General features: G+C 51.6%; 1 protein-coding gene across 1 annotated transcript in view; it reads right to left on the bottom strand.

Moving 5' to 3' along the window:
* MERTK (MER proto-oncogene, tyrosine kinase) overlaps positions 1-13987 on the bottom strand; it is a 57093-nt gene that overhangs the window by 26947 nt on the left and 16159 nt on the right. The window contains exons 6-7 of the mRNA XM_050951196.1: positions 6809-6992; positions 5180-5331 (exon numbers count right to left, since the gene is read on the bottom strand). Coding sequence (XP_050807153.1) covers positions 5180-5331; positions 6809-6992 — 336 coding nt within the window. The remainder of the gene's footprint in view (positions 1-5179; positions 5332-6808; positions 6993-13987) is intronic.

Here is a 13987-nt window from a genome sequence, read left to right as displayed (position 1 = left end):
GGTTTGGCTGCAAGGGCTCCTATCGGCCCCACCTGTGACCATGTTACTACAAACTGACCTTGCTGGGGAAGGGACGGGCTCTCTGGGAGTGTGCTGAGTGGGGACTGTCTTCCTTACTAAGCTCCTGCTCTCTCCATCAAAGGGGAATAGGCTTTCCCCACGGGACAAGTTGGCCCCTCCATAGCACCCGGGCTGAACTCCAGACATGGAGCTCTCAGTCAGAGATGGGACCCAGGCAATATCGCCTCACGCCTGTATGCAGTGCAGCAAGTTATCTGTTGGGATTTGTTTTCTGCGTATCGCTCCTTTCAACGGAAGCATCTCTCTCCCTGCTGCCCAGCCAGCTGCTGTCCTGCTCAGATACGGCCTGCCAGCTCTCCCCAGTCATGGATACCTTGTTCCTTCTCGTTTTAGGCTTCATCCTCGCTGCCAGAGGTCTCCGGCCAACTTCCCCACCAGGCTAAATTAGTAAAACTCTACCAAGGTCAGTGGAACAGGGACCGTCTGCACCCGCCGAGAATCTGGCCCCTCTCCTTTTTCCATGCATGAAGTGCGACCACACACTTGCAGTAAGGCAGATCTTTGTTTCACAATTAAAGCAATGAACCAGGGAAGGCAGACTTTGTAGCTGACTGTTTTATACCAATGTGCTTTCATGTCACGCTAATGACATTTCTAGTTTTACACTGCGTTTCCTTTCATGGCCCCATCACCACGTTAGATTTGTTTCAATGTTATCAAAGATGTTTTTCTTGATCACCTATACAAGTGATTCCCTTTCCCACAAACTCACTGTTATTTCCTGCTTTTCTTGTGAGTCAGCTGGACAGCTGAGAAAGTGACTGGCGTTGCTCCATGATAACTCATTACTGAAAAACAACCATTCGGTGACAGATCATACAGCTGGCAGACTGATGTGCAGATTACAACATCTGCGGACAGTTTTCAAACACAGTGCGGTCATGATACAGCAGCAACAGGAAAAAAAAAAATCGGTGAAGTGCCAGTTCAGCAGGAACCAAATCTGATTTGCCATTAGACAAAAGAACTCTAAAAATGGAAACGAAACTACTATATTAACATACACACACTTACAGGCCTCCTGGATGTAGGTGCTGTGAAAATAGCTCTGTCCTGTGGAGCAGCACTGAAGAATGCTTGGCCTGTAGTTATGCACGTGAATACAGGGATACTTTCCTGTTCTTTGGCAACATTCCCAGGTTTCTCCTGCTTTCTTCATGGCACCCTGAGGCAAAGGGATGTCTGCAAGGTGGTGTTTGTATTGCTGTGTCTCAGTCAATGCAAAGAACGTCTACATTCTTTAATCTCTCGTGCAGCTGTGCTGTGCCACGTGAGGAATATTCAAATGGCTGCATACAGCACATGCAGGAAATGCAGCCTTCTCAAGTGATGTGGCACACCCACTGGGTCAGATCCTCTGTCCCCCTTCAGGCTGTTGTAACAGGACACCGGAGAGTCCCCTGGCATAGGGAAGTTGCCAGGAGGCATAAAATGGGCACAGCCACCTCTGCGAGATTCCTGTCCTGCCCTGGCATTTTCAGAGGCGCATTGGTGGGGGGGGAGGTTTCAGCATAACTTGGCTGCTGGAGAGATCCGTAGGGCTCCGTGACTTAGAGCAGTCCGCAGGCTGCCACCCCAGCCCTGGTATTGGGGGCGGGAGAAAGGCAGCTCGGCTGACTCTGACCCGCTGGATTTAATAACCAAGAAAACCTCAGTTCAGGAGCTGCCATGTCACAGTAAAAGCTGTAAACAAGCAGCTGTGTGGACTAGCCTGCAGGTAGCCAGCCGTTCCCTTGGCCAACAGACTGTGCGAGGCCAGGTATCTGCATGTGTGATTTAGTATCTCTCCACTCCATGGCCCCAGGCCAGCACAGCGCTTCAGCACATACCTAACTTTAAGCACATGATTAACCCCACTGGCTCCAATGGGGCAACTCGGGCGTGAGGTGAGTTAGGCACAGGCTTACATACCTTGCTGAATCAGGGTTGCTTGTCCATCTCCTCTGACCCTACCCTCTTGGTGCATCGAAGTCCCTGATCCAGAGCCTGAAGGGAAGTGTCTGGACTGACTGAGATGTCATTTGGAAACGCTACGGTCAAGATTTTCCAGAACAGGTCCTGAATGAAGTTGGAATCCTACACCCACTTTTAGACATCTACCTTGGTGGTTTGATGTGCAAGGTGTTGAGGGTCCTCACATCCATGCCCCAGTTCCGGCCAGCGAGTGAAGGCACCTGATCCCATTGTTCAGGCTGGACACGAATGAGGTAAAACAGGGTGTGTTCTGCATACTGAAACACCCTCCCCAGGATTCCACCCTCGCCCGCGGAACAATCTGATGCATGCTGAATGGACGGCATCCCCATGTGCAGCCCATGGGGGAGCGGAGGGGTAGCCTGCAGGTCCCCTCTGCGGTTGATTGCAGCGAAAAGTGCATCCACTCCTGCTAAGGCACCCGTGCGAGTCAACAGCCGCTCTCCATCGTGGGAGCTGAAGGCAGCCACCAGATTTCTCTCTTCCCAACGTTTTTCTGCATGCCATCATTAGAGCGGTCAACGAAGCACATACACAACTCCCCTCCAAGGAGCGGTCAATACGATTGCTCACGCAAGTCAACGTATGCGGCGAAGGAGGTAGGGTCAGGCCCAAAGTGAGTCTGTAGGTCGTCTCGAAACTTTGTCTTCATTTCTTTGAAAAAACATGTGTTTCACAGCCCATCAACCCCTTCAATGCAATAAAGAAATCATGATCTCCCCTCTCCCCTGCTGTTACGTGGTGTAGTAATGGAAGTGGTCTGCTGTTCTCCCCTTGCTTGAGAGCAGGTTGCACATTGTTAGCCAGTGTGGCATTCTGCTGTTACCCATGAGCATCCCACAATGGCACAATCGAGTTGTGCTTGGTTGTGGAAATGACAACTACCCTTTTTTTTTACATTAGCCTTGCCGTTTGCCGGGTTGCTGTAGTTGCGTTGGTCCCAGGATACTAGAGGGACAAGATGGGGGAGGGAATCTCTTCTACTGGACCAACTTCTGTGGGCAATATCGAATTATTTTTGGTAACGGCCTTTAGGACATAGCAGTAGGCTGGGAAGGCTGAAATGTTGGCCAAGGCAAGGATTGATAGGATAGCTTGAGGTGTTGTGGAGGGACACCAGGGACAGTGGTTACAAGGTTCGCTTGGGTTTTGACCTGACGTGTGTGCGCCCTAGAAGCCAGCTTGCGAGTACCAACATTTGGATATTTGTAGGGATGTGTAAGTAGGAAAAAAGGCCCTGAAATTTGTGTTCTGGGCTGCCTGCATTCTGACCCTGGGGCATTACATGACAGCAACATGATGTTTTGCCCTGCAATGAATGTTGTAAGTAGATGGTATGAATCAACCGTAAACACAAAAATAGTCTTCAGCCCCAGTTCTGCAAAGAGCTTTTGTCCTGTCCAGCAAAGTCCCATTCTTATGCACCTAGCCAAGATCTCCTACATCAGAAGCCACTCACCCACTAGCAGAGATTTTATATCTTCCTTCGGCTCAGCAGGTTTTCCACACTGAATGGAGGTCACTGAGGAACAGTAAGCAGCTATGGTGTGTAATTATCCTGAAGTATAACACCTTTTTTATTGCTTAGAAGTCTTATGTTGGAAATTCACAAAAAATATAAAAATAAAAAAAGTCCTTTCTGCCCGGCCTTGTGAGAAGATAAATGTGTCAGCATCTTTTTCCAGTGTTAGTCACAAGATCATAATATCGTTTTCCCGATTTCATTGTGCATGGGCCATGTAGATAGGATAAAAAGGGAACAGAAATCGCAGTGTCTTAGAAAAAGAGTGTGAATCATTTCTTCCATGCAGATTTCAGAAATGTATGCATTCAGCGCCTTTTTGTGTTTTCAATTTTGGATTATTCAGAGGGCAAGAAACAACCCAGCAAAGTACACAAGTAAGCAGGCAACATCTGGATGGAACCATGTGTCTGGCTTGCTGGCTTCCTTTTGTCTGGTCTATAATGAGTCCATTTGCTTCACATTTGTTATGCAACTCCCCTCGTTCATGTGCTGGGATTTCCCACAGTGCAATGGCTCTAAGGTCATGTGTTGTTCTGCCTATTATCAGCAGTGACCCAGGAGCAGCTGGACTGCTCAGGCTAGTCTGGCTTGAAGAAGAGGCCAATACCTCTGGGTCCTGAAGGCTTTTGTAAACGGCTTTGCTGTAGCCCAGAGAAAACAAGCAAAAACAACAACACAAAGGGTCAGAATTTTAAACTCGGGATTAGGGCTGGCTGGAAAATAATTCTGTTCCACAAAAAACTGTGAGGCTTTGGAATTTGTTTCCATTCCAATATGCAGCAAGACTGAGACCTTTGGAAATCTTTCATGAAAATCTGAGAGAGATTTGGAGCAGGGACTTCAACCCTGATCTCTCGTTTGCCCAGAGAGTGTCCTCGCCACCAGGCTCTTCTGTCTGCTGGGTCCCTTTGCTTACCCTCCGAAATTCCAGCCTGGATCCAAAAAACTTTCCCTAGGGAAACGGTGTAGAAATCGGCACGTTTCCATGAAATGTTTGTTAGGACGAAAGGGCATTTTCCAACCAAAAAAAGGTTCACTGCATTTTTTTTTTCCCAGTTCTATGCAAGATCTCAAATGTTCCCTTCACTCTGCCCTCCAAACAAAGAGACTCCCCTGCTGCATACAACTCCCCACCCATGTACCTCGTAGCCATTTCCATCTGCAAAATCTACCGAATCCGAATTCCCGCTCCAAACCCTCCAGTACCGGGAACAGCCCCTCAAAATACTAACGTCGCATGCAAACAACATCTTATTTGTTTTTGTAGAGAAACCCCATAGAGAAGCAATAATGAACAAGCATTTTTCTTGCTTTGCAGCTCCCCTTTAAGACAAGAACAGGCACCACAGCACTGGCTAATATTCTTAGTTATGAACTGTAACTGTATTAAGCCAGGGCACTGCACAAACATACACCACAGAGCCACTCTCTGCCTTGTATGGCTACAGACAGCAGGTAGATACAGATGGGGGCCACCAGGGAACAGTGAGAGGACACCTGTCAGCAAGAAAGACAGCGTCGTAGCTGCCTGGCCATTGTTGAGATTTTTGTGGCCATTGCATTACATTTAGTTTTTCTTATATTTCTTTTCATACTCACCGTTATCTTGGAGTTCTGCCATGTGTGCAGTAGCCTGTAGCCCTGCAGTTCTCCATGCTTTCGTCCAAGCTGAGGCTTGGCCCATCTGACTTCCAGGGAGGAGCTGGACTCGTTGAAGAACACTGTGACATTCAGAGGGGGAGTAGATGGGGCTACAAGACACAAAGAGAATCACATACAGAGCTAAGAAAACCAGGCAGACGTGCCCATCAGCAACTCATGTGGATGTGGTGGGGCTCCCGGGTTGCAGAACTCAACTTGGGACATTCTGTGTCTCACAAATGGAGGCCCCAATCCTGCCGTGACTTTGGCGCCCATGTGGAGCTAATGGAAGGATCAAGGCTAATTCTTTAATTAACCAGCTCTCTAAGTCACTCTGTCCAAACAGCCATGTTTTTCAGATTCCCTGAGCACACTCCGGCCAGCCCCGTGGCAGGAGAGCCATCTGGAGTGGGTGGCTTTCGAGGCTCTGCGTGTCTCAGGTCTAACGGCTGTTTTCGGTGCTGTGATAGCTGCCATGCGCAGGTGTCAGAAGGCTGCGGGGATGGGCAGGGGAGCGATTGAATAGGAAAACGCATCCCTTCTTGAAGCTGCATGCACACATCAGGGCTGGGGGGGAAGAAGAGTCCCTGGCTCACTTCCCCCTCGCACTTCCCCACTCCGAGAGCAGGGAGCAGCCAAGACAAAAGCCATCTTTCATAACCCCCATACGACCCATGACCCCACTGTCCCCGTCAGAGTGCCAGCACCGTGACTGCGGGGTGGCATCATCGGCTGCTTTAGCTGCAGATAAGATGTGGACCCACAGCCCCTCGTGAGCACTGAAGAGCCTAGTGCATCTTTCCCAAAGGGCTAATTCCGGTCCGGGTGGCTGGGCCGTGTCTCCCTACGAAGGTCCTCGCAGTGCAAACTGAGACGCTCCTCTCCTACGCAGTAGGTGCTGCTGGCCCAGCATGGCAGCTGCATGGCCCCATGCGCCTGGATCCCCACAGAGCTGGGACCTCCCTCAGGCCTGAGAGCAAACACTGGGTGTGCCCTGCTTTGCCGGCTGGGCTTTCACAGCCCCAAAGAGCCAGGATCTGCAGTGTCGAGGGCAGAGTCAGGCGCAGGCTGGTAGGTGCGTCAAGTGTTAAACGGGGGATGCGCTGTTTCTCTCCAAGGAGCCCATCCTGCACCCCTATTCCCATGGAGCAGAAGTGAGCCCAAGCTGATTTCCCCAGCCCTGTGCCTGCTGCAGCCAGGGAGCGCAGAGGGGTGGGACATGCTAGCTGTGTAAGTCACTGCATGGAGGGTGGAGAGCAGAGCCCAAATACTCCTCCCAACCATAGCCCCCAGCTCCCTGCAGCCGCCCCCTGCCTGGCTGAACACTGAGGGCAATGGAAGCAGTGGGGGAGCGGGGAAACACGGCAGTGAGGGCCAGCTAGCACATACACATGCCTGCCTACACTTCCCAGTGCCAGAGACCATGCCGTGCTGCCTGTGTGCCAGTGAAGGAGCTCCCGGTGACCCATCCCTTGGGCCTCGGCATGGAGCTGTCAGCGCCCTCTCAGCAAACTGAACCCCTTGGCAGAGGGCCCTACAAAGCACAGATCTACAGACTGTCCTGCGACTTATTTGCTCTTGTCCTACCTCCCTCAGTTGTGCTGGCCAGAGTCCAGGGGCTGAATGAAGACCAGCCGACTTCGTTCCTGCAGGAAACACGGATGCTGTACTCTGCCAGGGGCTGCAGCTGCTGGACGTGATACCGATGAGGTGGCACAGAGTTGTTCCAGATCAGAAATGAGCCGTTGTTCAGTGGAGCCGCTTCCCTGACCTTAATTGAAAATCAAACAGGGACACAGATGAGTCAGCAAGAACCTGCTGTGCCAGAGGCATGTTAGGAATTTGAAGTCTCTAAACAGGATCCAGAATTCTGTCCTTCCCGCTTCCTCTGCTCTTCCCTCCACTCTCTCTTAACTCTTACGGGGAGGAGACCGGGGGGAAGTTTCATGGTAGGCAGCAAGGCTGAGACTTCTAACAAACTCAGCCTACCATAAGAATGGCCATGCTGGGTCAGACCAATGGTCCATCCAGCCCACTGTCCTGTCTGCCGACAGTGGCCAATGCCAGGTGCCCCAGAGAGAATAAACAGAACAGGGAATCATCAAGTGATCCACCCCCTATCGCCCATTCCCAGCTTCTGGCAAACAGAGATGAGGGACACCCAGAGCATGGGGCTGCACATGTTCTCATTTTAGAGGAGGACACAACGTATTTATGGTAAAATGCACAACTGCTCTGCTGTGTGCACTCTGATTTCAATGGAGGAATAAACATAAAGCATAACACAGACTTGGAAGCTGTCGCTCCTGGTACTGAATTCCCACTCTAAAAGCTCAGCGCGGTTCTATTCCGAGAAACTTGTTACTGACAAGCCCCCCAAAACTTCACAGACCCCAAACAAAGAGGATTCTGCAGCATTATGAGGGAAACAGCCTGTGGAAGGTGGCAGGTCGATGTATTTAACAAGTTATTTTCCTTGCACTGAATTACTCAGAACCCACACACATTGTCAGGAGAAAGGCATGACAGGGGACGAAGCAGACAGTCATAACCAGAACTAGGCGCAGTGAGATTAGATGGAAGGCACAGAAAGATCAGCAAAAACAACGAGGAGTCCTTGTGGCACCTTAGAGAAAGCTTGAGCCCAAATAAAATTGTTAGTCTCTAAGGTGCCACAAGGACTCCTCGTTGTTCTTGCTAATACAGACTAACACAGCTACAACACAGAAAGATCAGGATCTTATCATGACCTTACAACTACCTGGTCTGGAATGGCTCCCCCAGGAGATGATTTCCCAGCTTCAGGCAAGCATGCAATTTCTTCTCTTCCCCACTCTATTTCCGAGTGAACCACTGAATGGGAAGTTCCCAGCTCAGCTGGTGTCTGAGGCCTTGTGCTCCACATAGGTTGTTTCAGGACAGCCAGCAGCACTAGTTTGCATTCAGCAAAGAGAGGGGCCCAGGCCTAGGGCTTGGTGCACAGGACTGGGAGACAAGAGCCCTAGAGTCAGCATTGACACTGGCTCGCTATGCAGCCAGGGGGCAACATTCATGGGCAAAGATGAGAACAGTTAATGTCGGATTCCCAAACCAGACAGAAATGCAGGGTCAGAGGCTCATCAGATGCTGCTAGATGCTTTGGCAAGAACATTTAAAGCAGCGATCAAAACCATCTGCTGCTGCTGCTGTCTCATTTATTGTCATATAAATACCGTAGTATGTCTCCAGCTGTTGTATTCCCTTGTCTCAACCCAGAGCCATCCCTAGACATTGTGGTGCCCTACACACTCCCTCACCCCGCGGGGGTGTGTGTGTGCTGGCTCCAGGCCTCTGCGGAGGGTGGGGGGGCTGCGCCCAAGGTTGTGGGGGGCAGGAGCGAAACCATCCCCCAGCACGAGCCAGTGGAGTGGGTTGGAAACAGGTCGCTCCACCTCCTGCTGCCCAGTGATTGCAGAGTGGACCCGACCCCACACATGGGGTGGCGGGAAGTGGAGTGACCCAGCCCCAGCCCGCTCCACTCTGCTCCCCTGGCTCCCAGCCTTGGGACTTGGGGGGCAGAGGGGAACCGCCCCCCAGCACTCACTGACGGCGCGGCTGGGAGCTGGTGGAGTGGGCAGGGTCACTCCACTTCCCGCCACCCAGTGAGTGCAGGGCATGCCCAGCCCCTGCTGCAGTCCCCCGGGATGTAGCTCAGGGGAAGGGGTGGAGTGGGGGGGAGACGGAGCAGGGGCAGGGCTTTGGGGAAGGTGCAGTGGGGGCAAGGCTGAGGTGGAGCAGGGGTGGGAAGAGGCAGGGTGGGGGTGGAGCAGGGGCTATGGGGAAGGGGTGGAGTGTGCACAGGGTGGGAGCAAGGGTGACTTTCCTGGCGGGCTTAGCTGCTGGCCGCTGGAGCAGCATGCAGTTGTGTAGGGCACCAGGAAATTGATGGTGCCTCACGCAGCTACGCAGTTTGCGTCTGGGTAAGGACAGCCTGTCTCAGTCCTACACAGTCAAATGTGCGATGAAAAGCCCAAGGGGCAGAAGAAAGCCGCCGCGCTCAGCCCCCCAGCCTTTTGAACCCGTCAGCATCGGCTGTGATAGGCCCGATTCCCAGGGGTGCTGCATGCCCTCAGCCCTCCCTGGCTTTGTCCAATCAGCCCCTCCGGAAGTCGGGCCCGTTACTGTTAGATTACAGTGAGAGTCAAGTGAAAGGCACCTGCATGACAACAAGTCAGGTCTTTTTTAAATAGACGGCAGGGCGAGGAAAGCACATCCCCTGAGACACCCGGAATCCAGACACTGACACCCAAGGGAAACCCTGCATCACACAGCATCTTCCCTCAGAGAGCTATCGCTGCAGTGATGTTACCATTAGCTTCCTGCAGACTGCTCACCGGGGCCCCCTCAGCACTGGTCAAGGTGACGCACTGCACTTTCCAGGGACTCGTCGCTAAATGGGGGTTGTGGGATGTGATTTACACCGTCTCGTTCAGCGGTGAACTGGGCTAAATAGAGAGGGCCCAGCGCTGCCTTTGATACACGTCCATAACTCCTACTGACCTCAACAGGAGCTGGCTGTGCATGTCTGAGGGTAGAATTTGGTTCACAAAATCCTAAGCAAAACCTTAGCAATATTATTCCAAATAAGGCTGCAATACGTATATCCAGAACGCGTGCTCAGCGACCAAACGTGCAAATGGATTCCTAATATGCAGGTGGACCGGTCACGATTATGAATTCTAAATCCATCTGAGTCTTGTTGATTCCAGAAAGGGGCTGTCCGACCCGGCTCATTTGGAACTGGAACGCAGGGCTCAGTTCCTGCCAGCTGGGGCAAGGAGAGCACCCGCTATTGTCACTGACAGGGTCAAAAACTAACTGCACATTTGGCAAGATGGCATCACCTGAGCCAGGCTGAACAGCGAAGGAGGTGAAAGTACGGTGGCTGAGTCACCGCAGTCGTTCTTGCCAGGAATCATATCTTGTTTTCTGATTTAAAAGGCTATTTCCTAGTGACGGGTCATGTAAATTAAGTCACAGGAAATTCTTTGTCCCTCCACCCTACTTCCTGAGCTGTAGTAAGAATGGAACATTAAATGCTGCACTCACTTTACACTGGATCGCATCCCCAGAGACCTTTCACTTTCACCAGCCCTCATACAGTGGGGGTTATGAAGTGTCAGAGGAGGAGTCACTCTGATCCGACACAGTGGACGTGACTGAGGGCAAATGGAAGGAAGCCGGGTCTTACTCACTATTTTTATTATGTACATTGTCCAACATTTTAATTCATCCACAGGCCAGGTGTTCTCAGAGCCGGGACTCCTGGGGGCGCAGTGGAATGCTAAGGATGTCGCCTGACCCCGCTCGGATTCCGTCTAAGCCCCAGGCATCCCTTGTGCTGCCATCTAGAGCCTAGCGTACTCCCTCAGCCGTGCCGGGTGACTTTTAAAACGCAGATTTTAGCCACCACAATGCATTTAAGCCAAAGGACATTTTCCCTGAAAAAGACGCAACCTTTGAAATGAGCATCCTAAGCTGCATGCACCTGACTGAAAGTGTTAATAACGATGGGACATTCTGACTAAGTCATGGCACAGAGTGGCGTTTAGTTATATACCACCCGGCATTTCCCTCAGCAAACTGGCATTCAATAAAACTAGCTGCTATTCCGATGCAGGTAAAAATGAACCCCTGATAAATGATACCGAAATCACCGAAGAGCAGAAAAAGGACTGGGCCCCGGAACGCCCCCTGCCTTCCCAGGTTAGATTGCAGGATTGGCCCCAAAGCACCCATACAGAAATGAATATCGGCACTCACTCACTCAATCATTTATCAGGAAGCCAACTTCCTTCTGATGGCCAGCAGAGTGCAGAGAAGTGTCCTGTACCTTTGAGTCCACCTGGGGGCGCTTTGAAAGCTTTATTTTGCTTTCGACCTGCTTTATCGGCTTATCAAATGGGACAGATATTAACGCAACACAAACCCTTTATGGCTTCTAAACCACTTGAGTGGAAAAGCTGTAGTTGCCAGGTTGGATTCTCCCCACGGCAGGGGGAGTGCCCTGCCAATGGCCAGGACCCTGCTTTAAAAGCACCATTCTTCCCGTCAGTCCAGCAGCACTAGTATTGCCTTGACGTGAGCTGGGCTCTGAGTAGGATCTGTGACCATTTCAGACTCAAACTTCTCGTGTTGCCTTGTGAGCATCTGTCTGCGCGTCAGATGGCTACTGGGGCCAACACTCTCCCTCCGCCCAGCGTCCCACCCACACAGCTGAGCTAGGCGCTGGGACCATGCGTAGTGAGGGGCAGCCTCTTCCCCTGCTTGTCACAGAAACCCCCTCACAGGTGCTACTGAAGCCCGGAGGCTATAGCAGCCTCCAGAGGCCCCACAGTGCAATGCAGACAGGCCATGCAGCAGGAAAGCTACTTACTCTTGTACAAGTCCCCACTGTCCACCCCGGGTGAAGGAGGGAGTGCATGCTGGGCACTACCCTAACGCGGCATCTTGGCACATCACAGCTGAGTCTTGTGCTATGCAGGGATCTATTAATCCCCAAGGAGCACAACCACAGTGGTGGGGCTGCCAGGAAACCCTGCACAGCAGCAGAGGACAGGACAGGATGAATCATTTAATTCTCCCACATGGAATTCAACTGCTGCGGGTGACATCTGAGCCAGCAGCCAGATGCCCACGATGCACCAGTGAACATCTGCCAGGCAGAGAGCAGCTTGGCCACAGGAGAGGCCATCTTCTCAGACCTTTCTGGGGGAGCTGGCAGGAGCACAGGGAGCGTTGCTGTACTGTACCCACAAGATCGAGATCACCTCTCCAGACGCTGCCATAACCCAGTCACTGTGCTAGCAGAGTGTCACTCAGTAACCAGCCAGTGCCTGACCTCTCGGGACACTGTACACTGGCTCACCATTTCTAAGCCCTTAATGCTGCCCCCGCTGGGACGACACACCCAGAACGGCACAAATCCCATGGAGCTCTTCCCCAAGGGAGGCAGGTAATTGCATCCCTCTGCCCCGTAACTCCCCTCCAGTGACTGGAAGAGTCCACGCAGCAGGTGTCTCACATTTCCTATTCCAACCCCTCTATGCCTAGTTGAGGTCTGTCTGTCTCTCCGCTAACGTAAGCGGTGCTAGCTGGGAGCAGCCCAGCGAGGGCTTGTGATTCAGACACACACAGAGCTCTCAGAGCGTCACAATTCACTGGCCCCGCTTGTTCTCAGGGGGATGCACTTGGCTGCAGTCTTTTACAGGCTGGAGCTTAAATCTCCATGCTGGCCGGTGTGCGCGGGGAGGTGGTCCTGTTCCCATCCTGAGAGCTCTGTACCTAGCCGTTGCTCCAAGGTAATTTTTCTGTTAGACTCAGGCTGCTGGTCTTCAACAGCTGCATGCAATGATTGCATATCTGGGAGAACACCCCACCATTAACCTTTCCTTCTTAACCCTGCACTGGGAGATCTGGAACCAGGACCCTGCCACCCAGACCTCCCATCTTCCCTCGGCCTGCAAGTTAATGTGGCATAGGCGCTGACTTCTAATGGTTCCGGTGGGTGCTCAACCCCCCTCCGCCCCCGGCCCCACCCCGACTTCACACTTGCCCAGCCCCCATTCCAACCCCTTCCCCAAAGTCCCCACCCCAACTCTGCCCCCTCCCTGCCTCTATTTGTCTCCTCCCCAAATCCCTGCCCGGCCCCATCTCCTCCCCTGAGCGCACCACGCTCCCGCTCCTCCCCCGTCCCTCCTGGAGCCTGCAACAGCTGTTTGGCGGCAGCGAGTGCTGGGCAGTAGGTGGAGGAGCAGGGACGCGATGCACTCAGAGGAGGATGCAGAGGAGGTGGTGAGGCGGGGCAGGGGCTGGGTGCCGCTGGGTGTAGAGCACTCACTAATTTTTCACAAGGAGTCAGTGCCTATGAGTGCATGTAACTGTAACCAACCCTGTCCTAAGCTCCATTCCATTACCACCCTGTGTCCCATAGTGATACAACGCAACCCTGACACACTCTGTACATACAGCAACTAAGATCTATACTAAATATCTTGCAGGCCTCTCACAACTGATTTAACCAAATAACAATTGCAGAATACTAACTGTGGTATGTCGCCTATCACTTAAATCAGCCTCTGTACCAGATGACTGGACGGTAGCTAATGTGATGCCGATTTTTTAAAAAGGCTCCTGAAGTGATCCTGGCAATTACAGGCTGGTAAGCCTGACTTTAGCACCAGGCACACTGGCTGAAACTACAGTAAAGAACAAAATTATCAGACACATCGATGGACACAATATGGTGGAGAAGAGTTAACACAGCTTTTGGAAAGGGAAAAAATCACACCTCAGCAATCTATTAGAATTCTTTGATGGTGTCCACAAGTCTGGATATAGTGGACTTGGACTTCTGACAAGGTCCCACAGCAAAGACTCTTCAGTAAAGTAAGGAGTCGTGGGATAAAAGGGAAGGTTCCTCTCATGGAGCAGTAAGTGGTTAAAAGACAGGAAACAAAGGGTAGGACTAAATGGTCAGTTTTCACAATGCAGAGAGGTAAATAGTGGAATCCTCCACAGATCTGTAGTGGGACCAGCGCTGTTCAACATATTCATTAAATGACCTGGAAAAAGGGGTCAACAGTGAGGTGGAAAAGTTTGCAGATGATACAAAATTACTAAAATACTTAAGTCCAAAGCTGGTTGTGAAGATTTACAAAGGGATCTCACAAAACTGGGTGACTGGGCAACAAAATGGCAAATGAAATTCAATGCTGATAAATGCAA

This window comes from Gopherus flavomarginatus, chromosome 4 (genome assembly GCF_025201925.1).
Source record: "Gopherus flavomarginatus isolate rGopFla2 chromosome 4, rGopFla2.mat.asm, whole genome shotgun sequence".
Taxonomy (NCBI): Eukaryota; Metazoa; Chordata; order Testudines; family Testudinidae; genus Gopherus; species Gopherus flavomarginatus.
The sequence above is the reverse complement of the archived record's forward strand: the minus strand, read 5'-3'. Positions and strand labels throughout refer to the sequence as shown.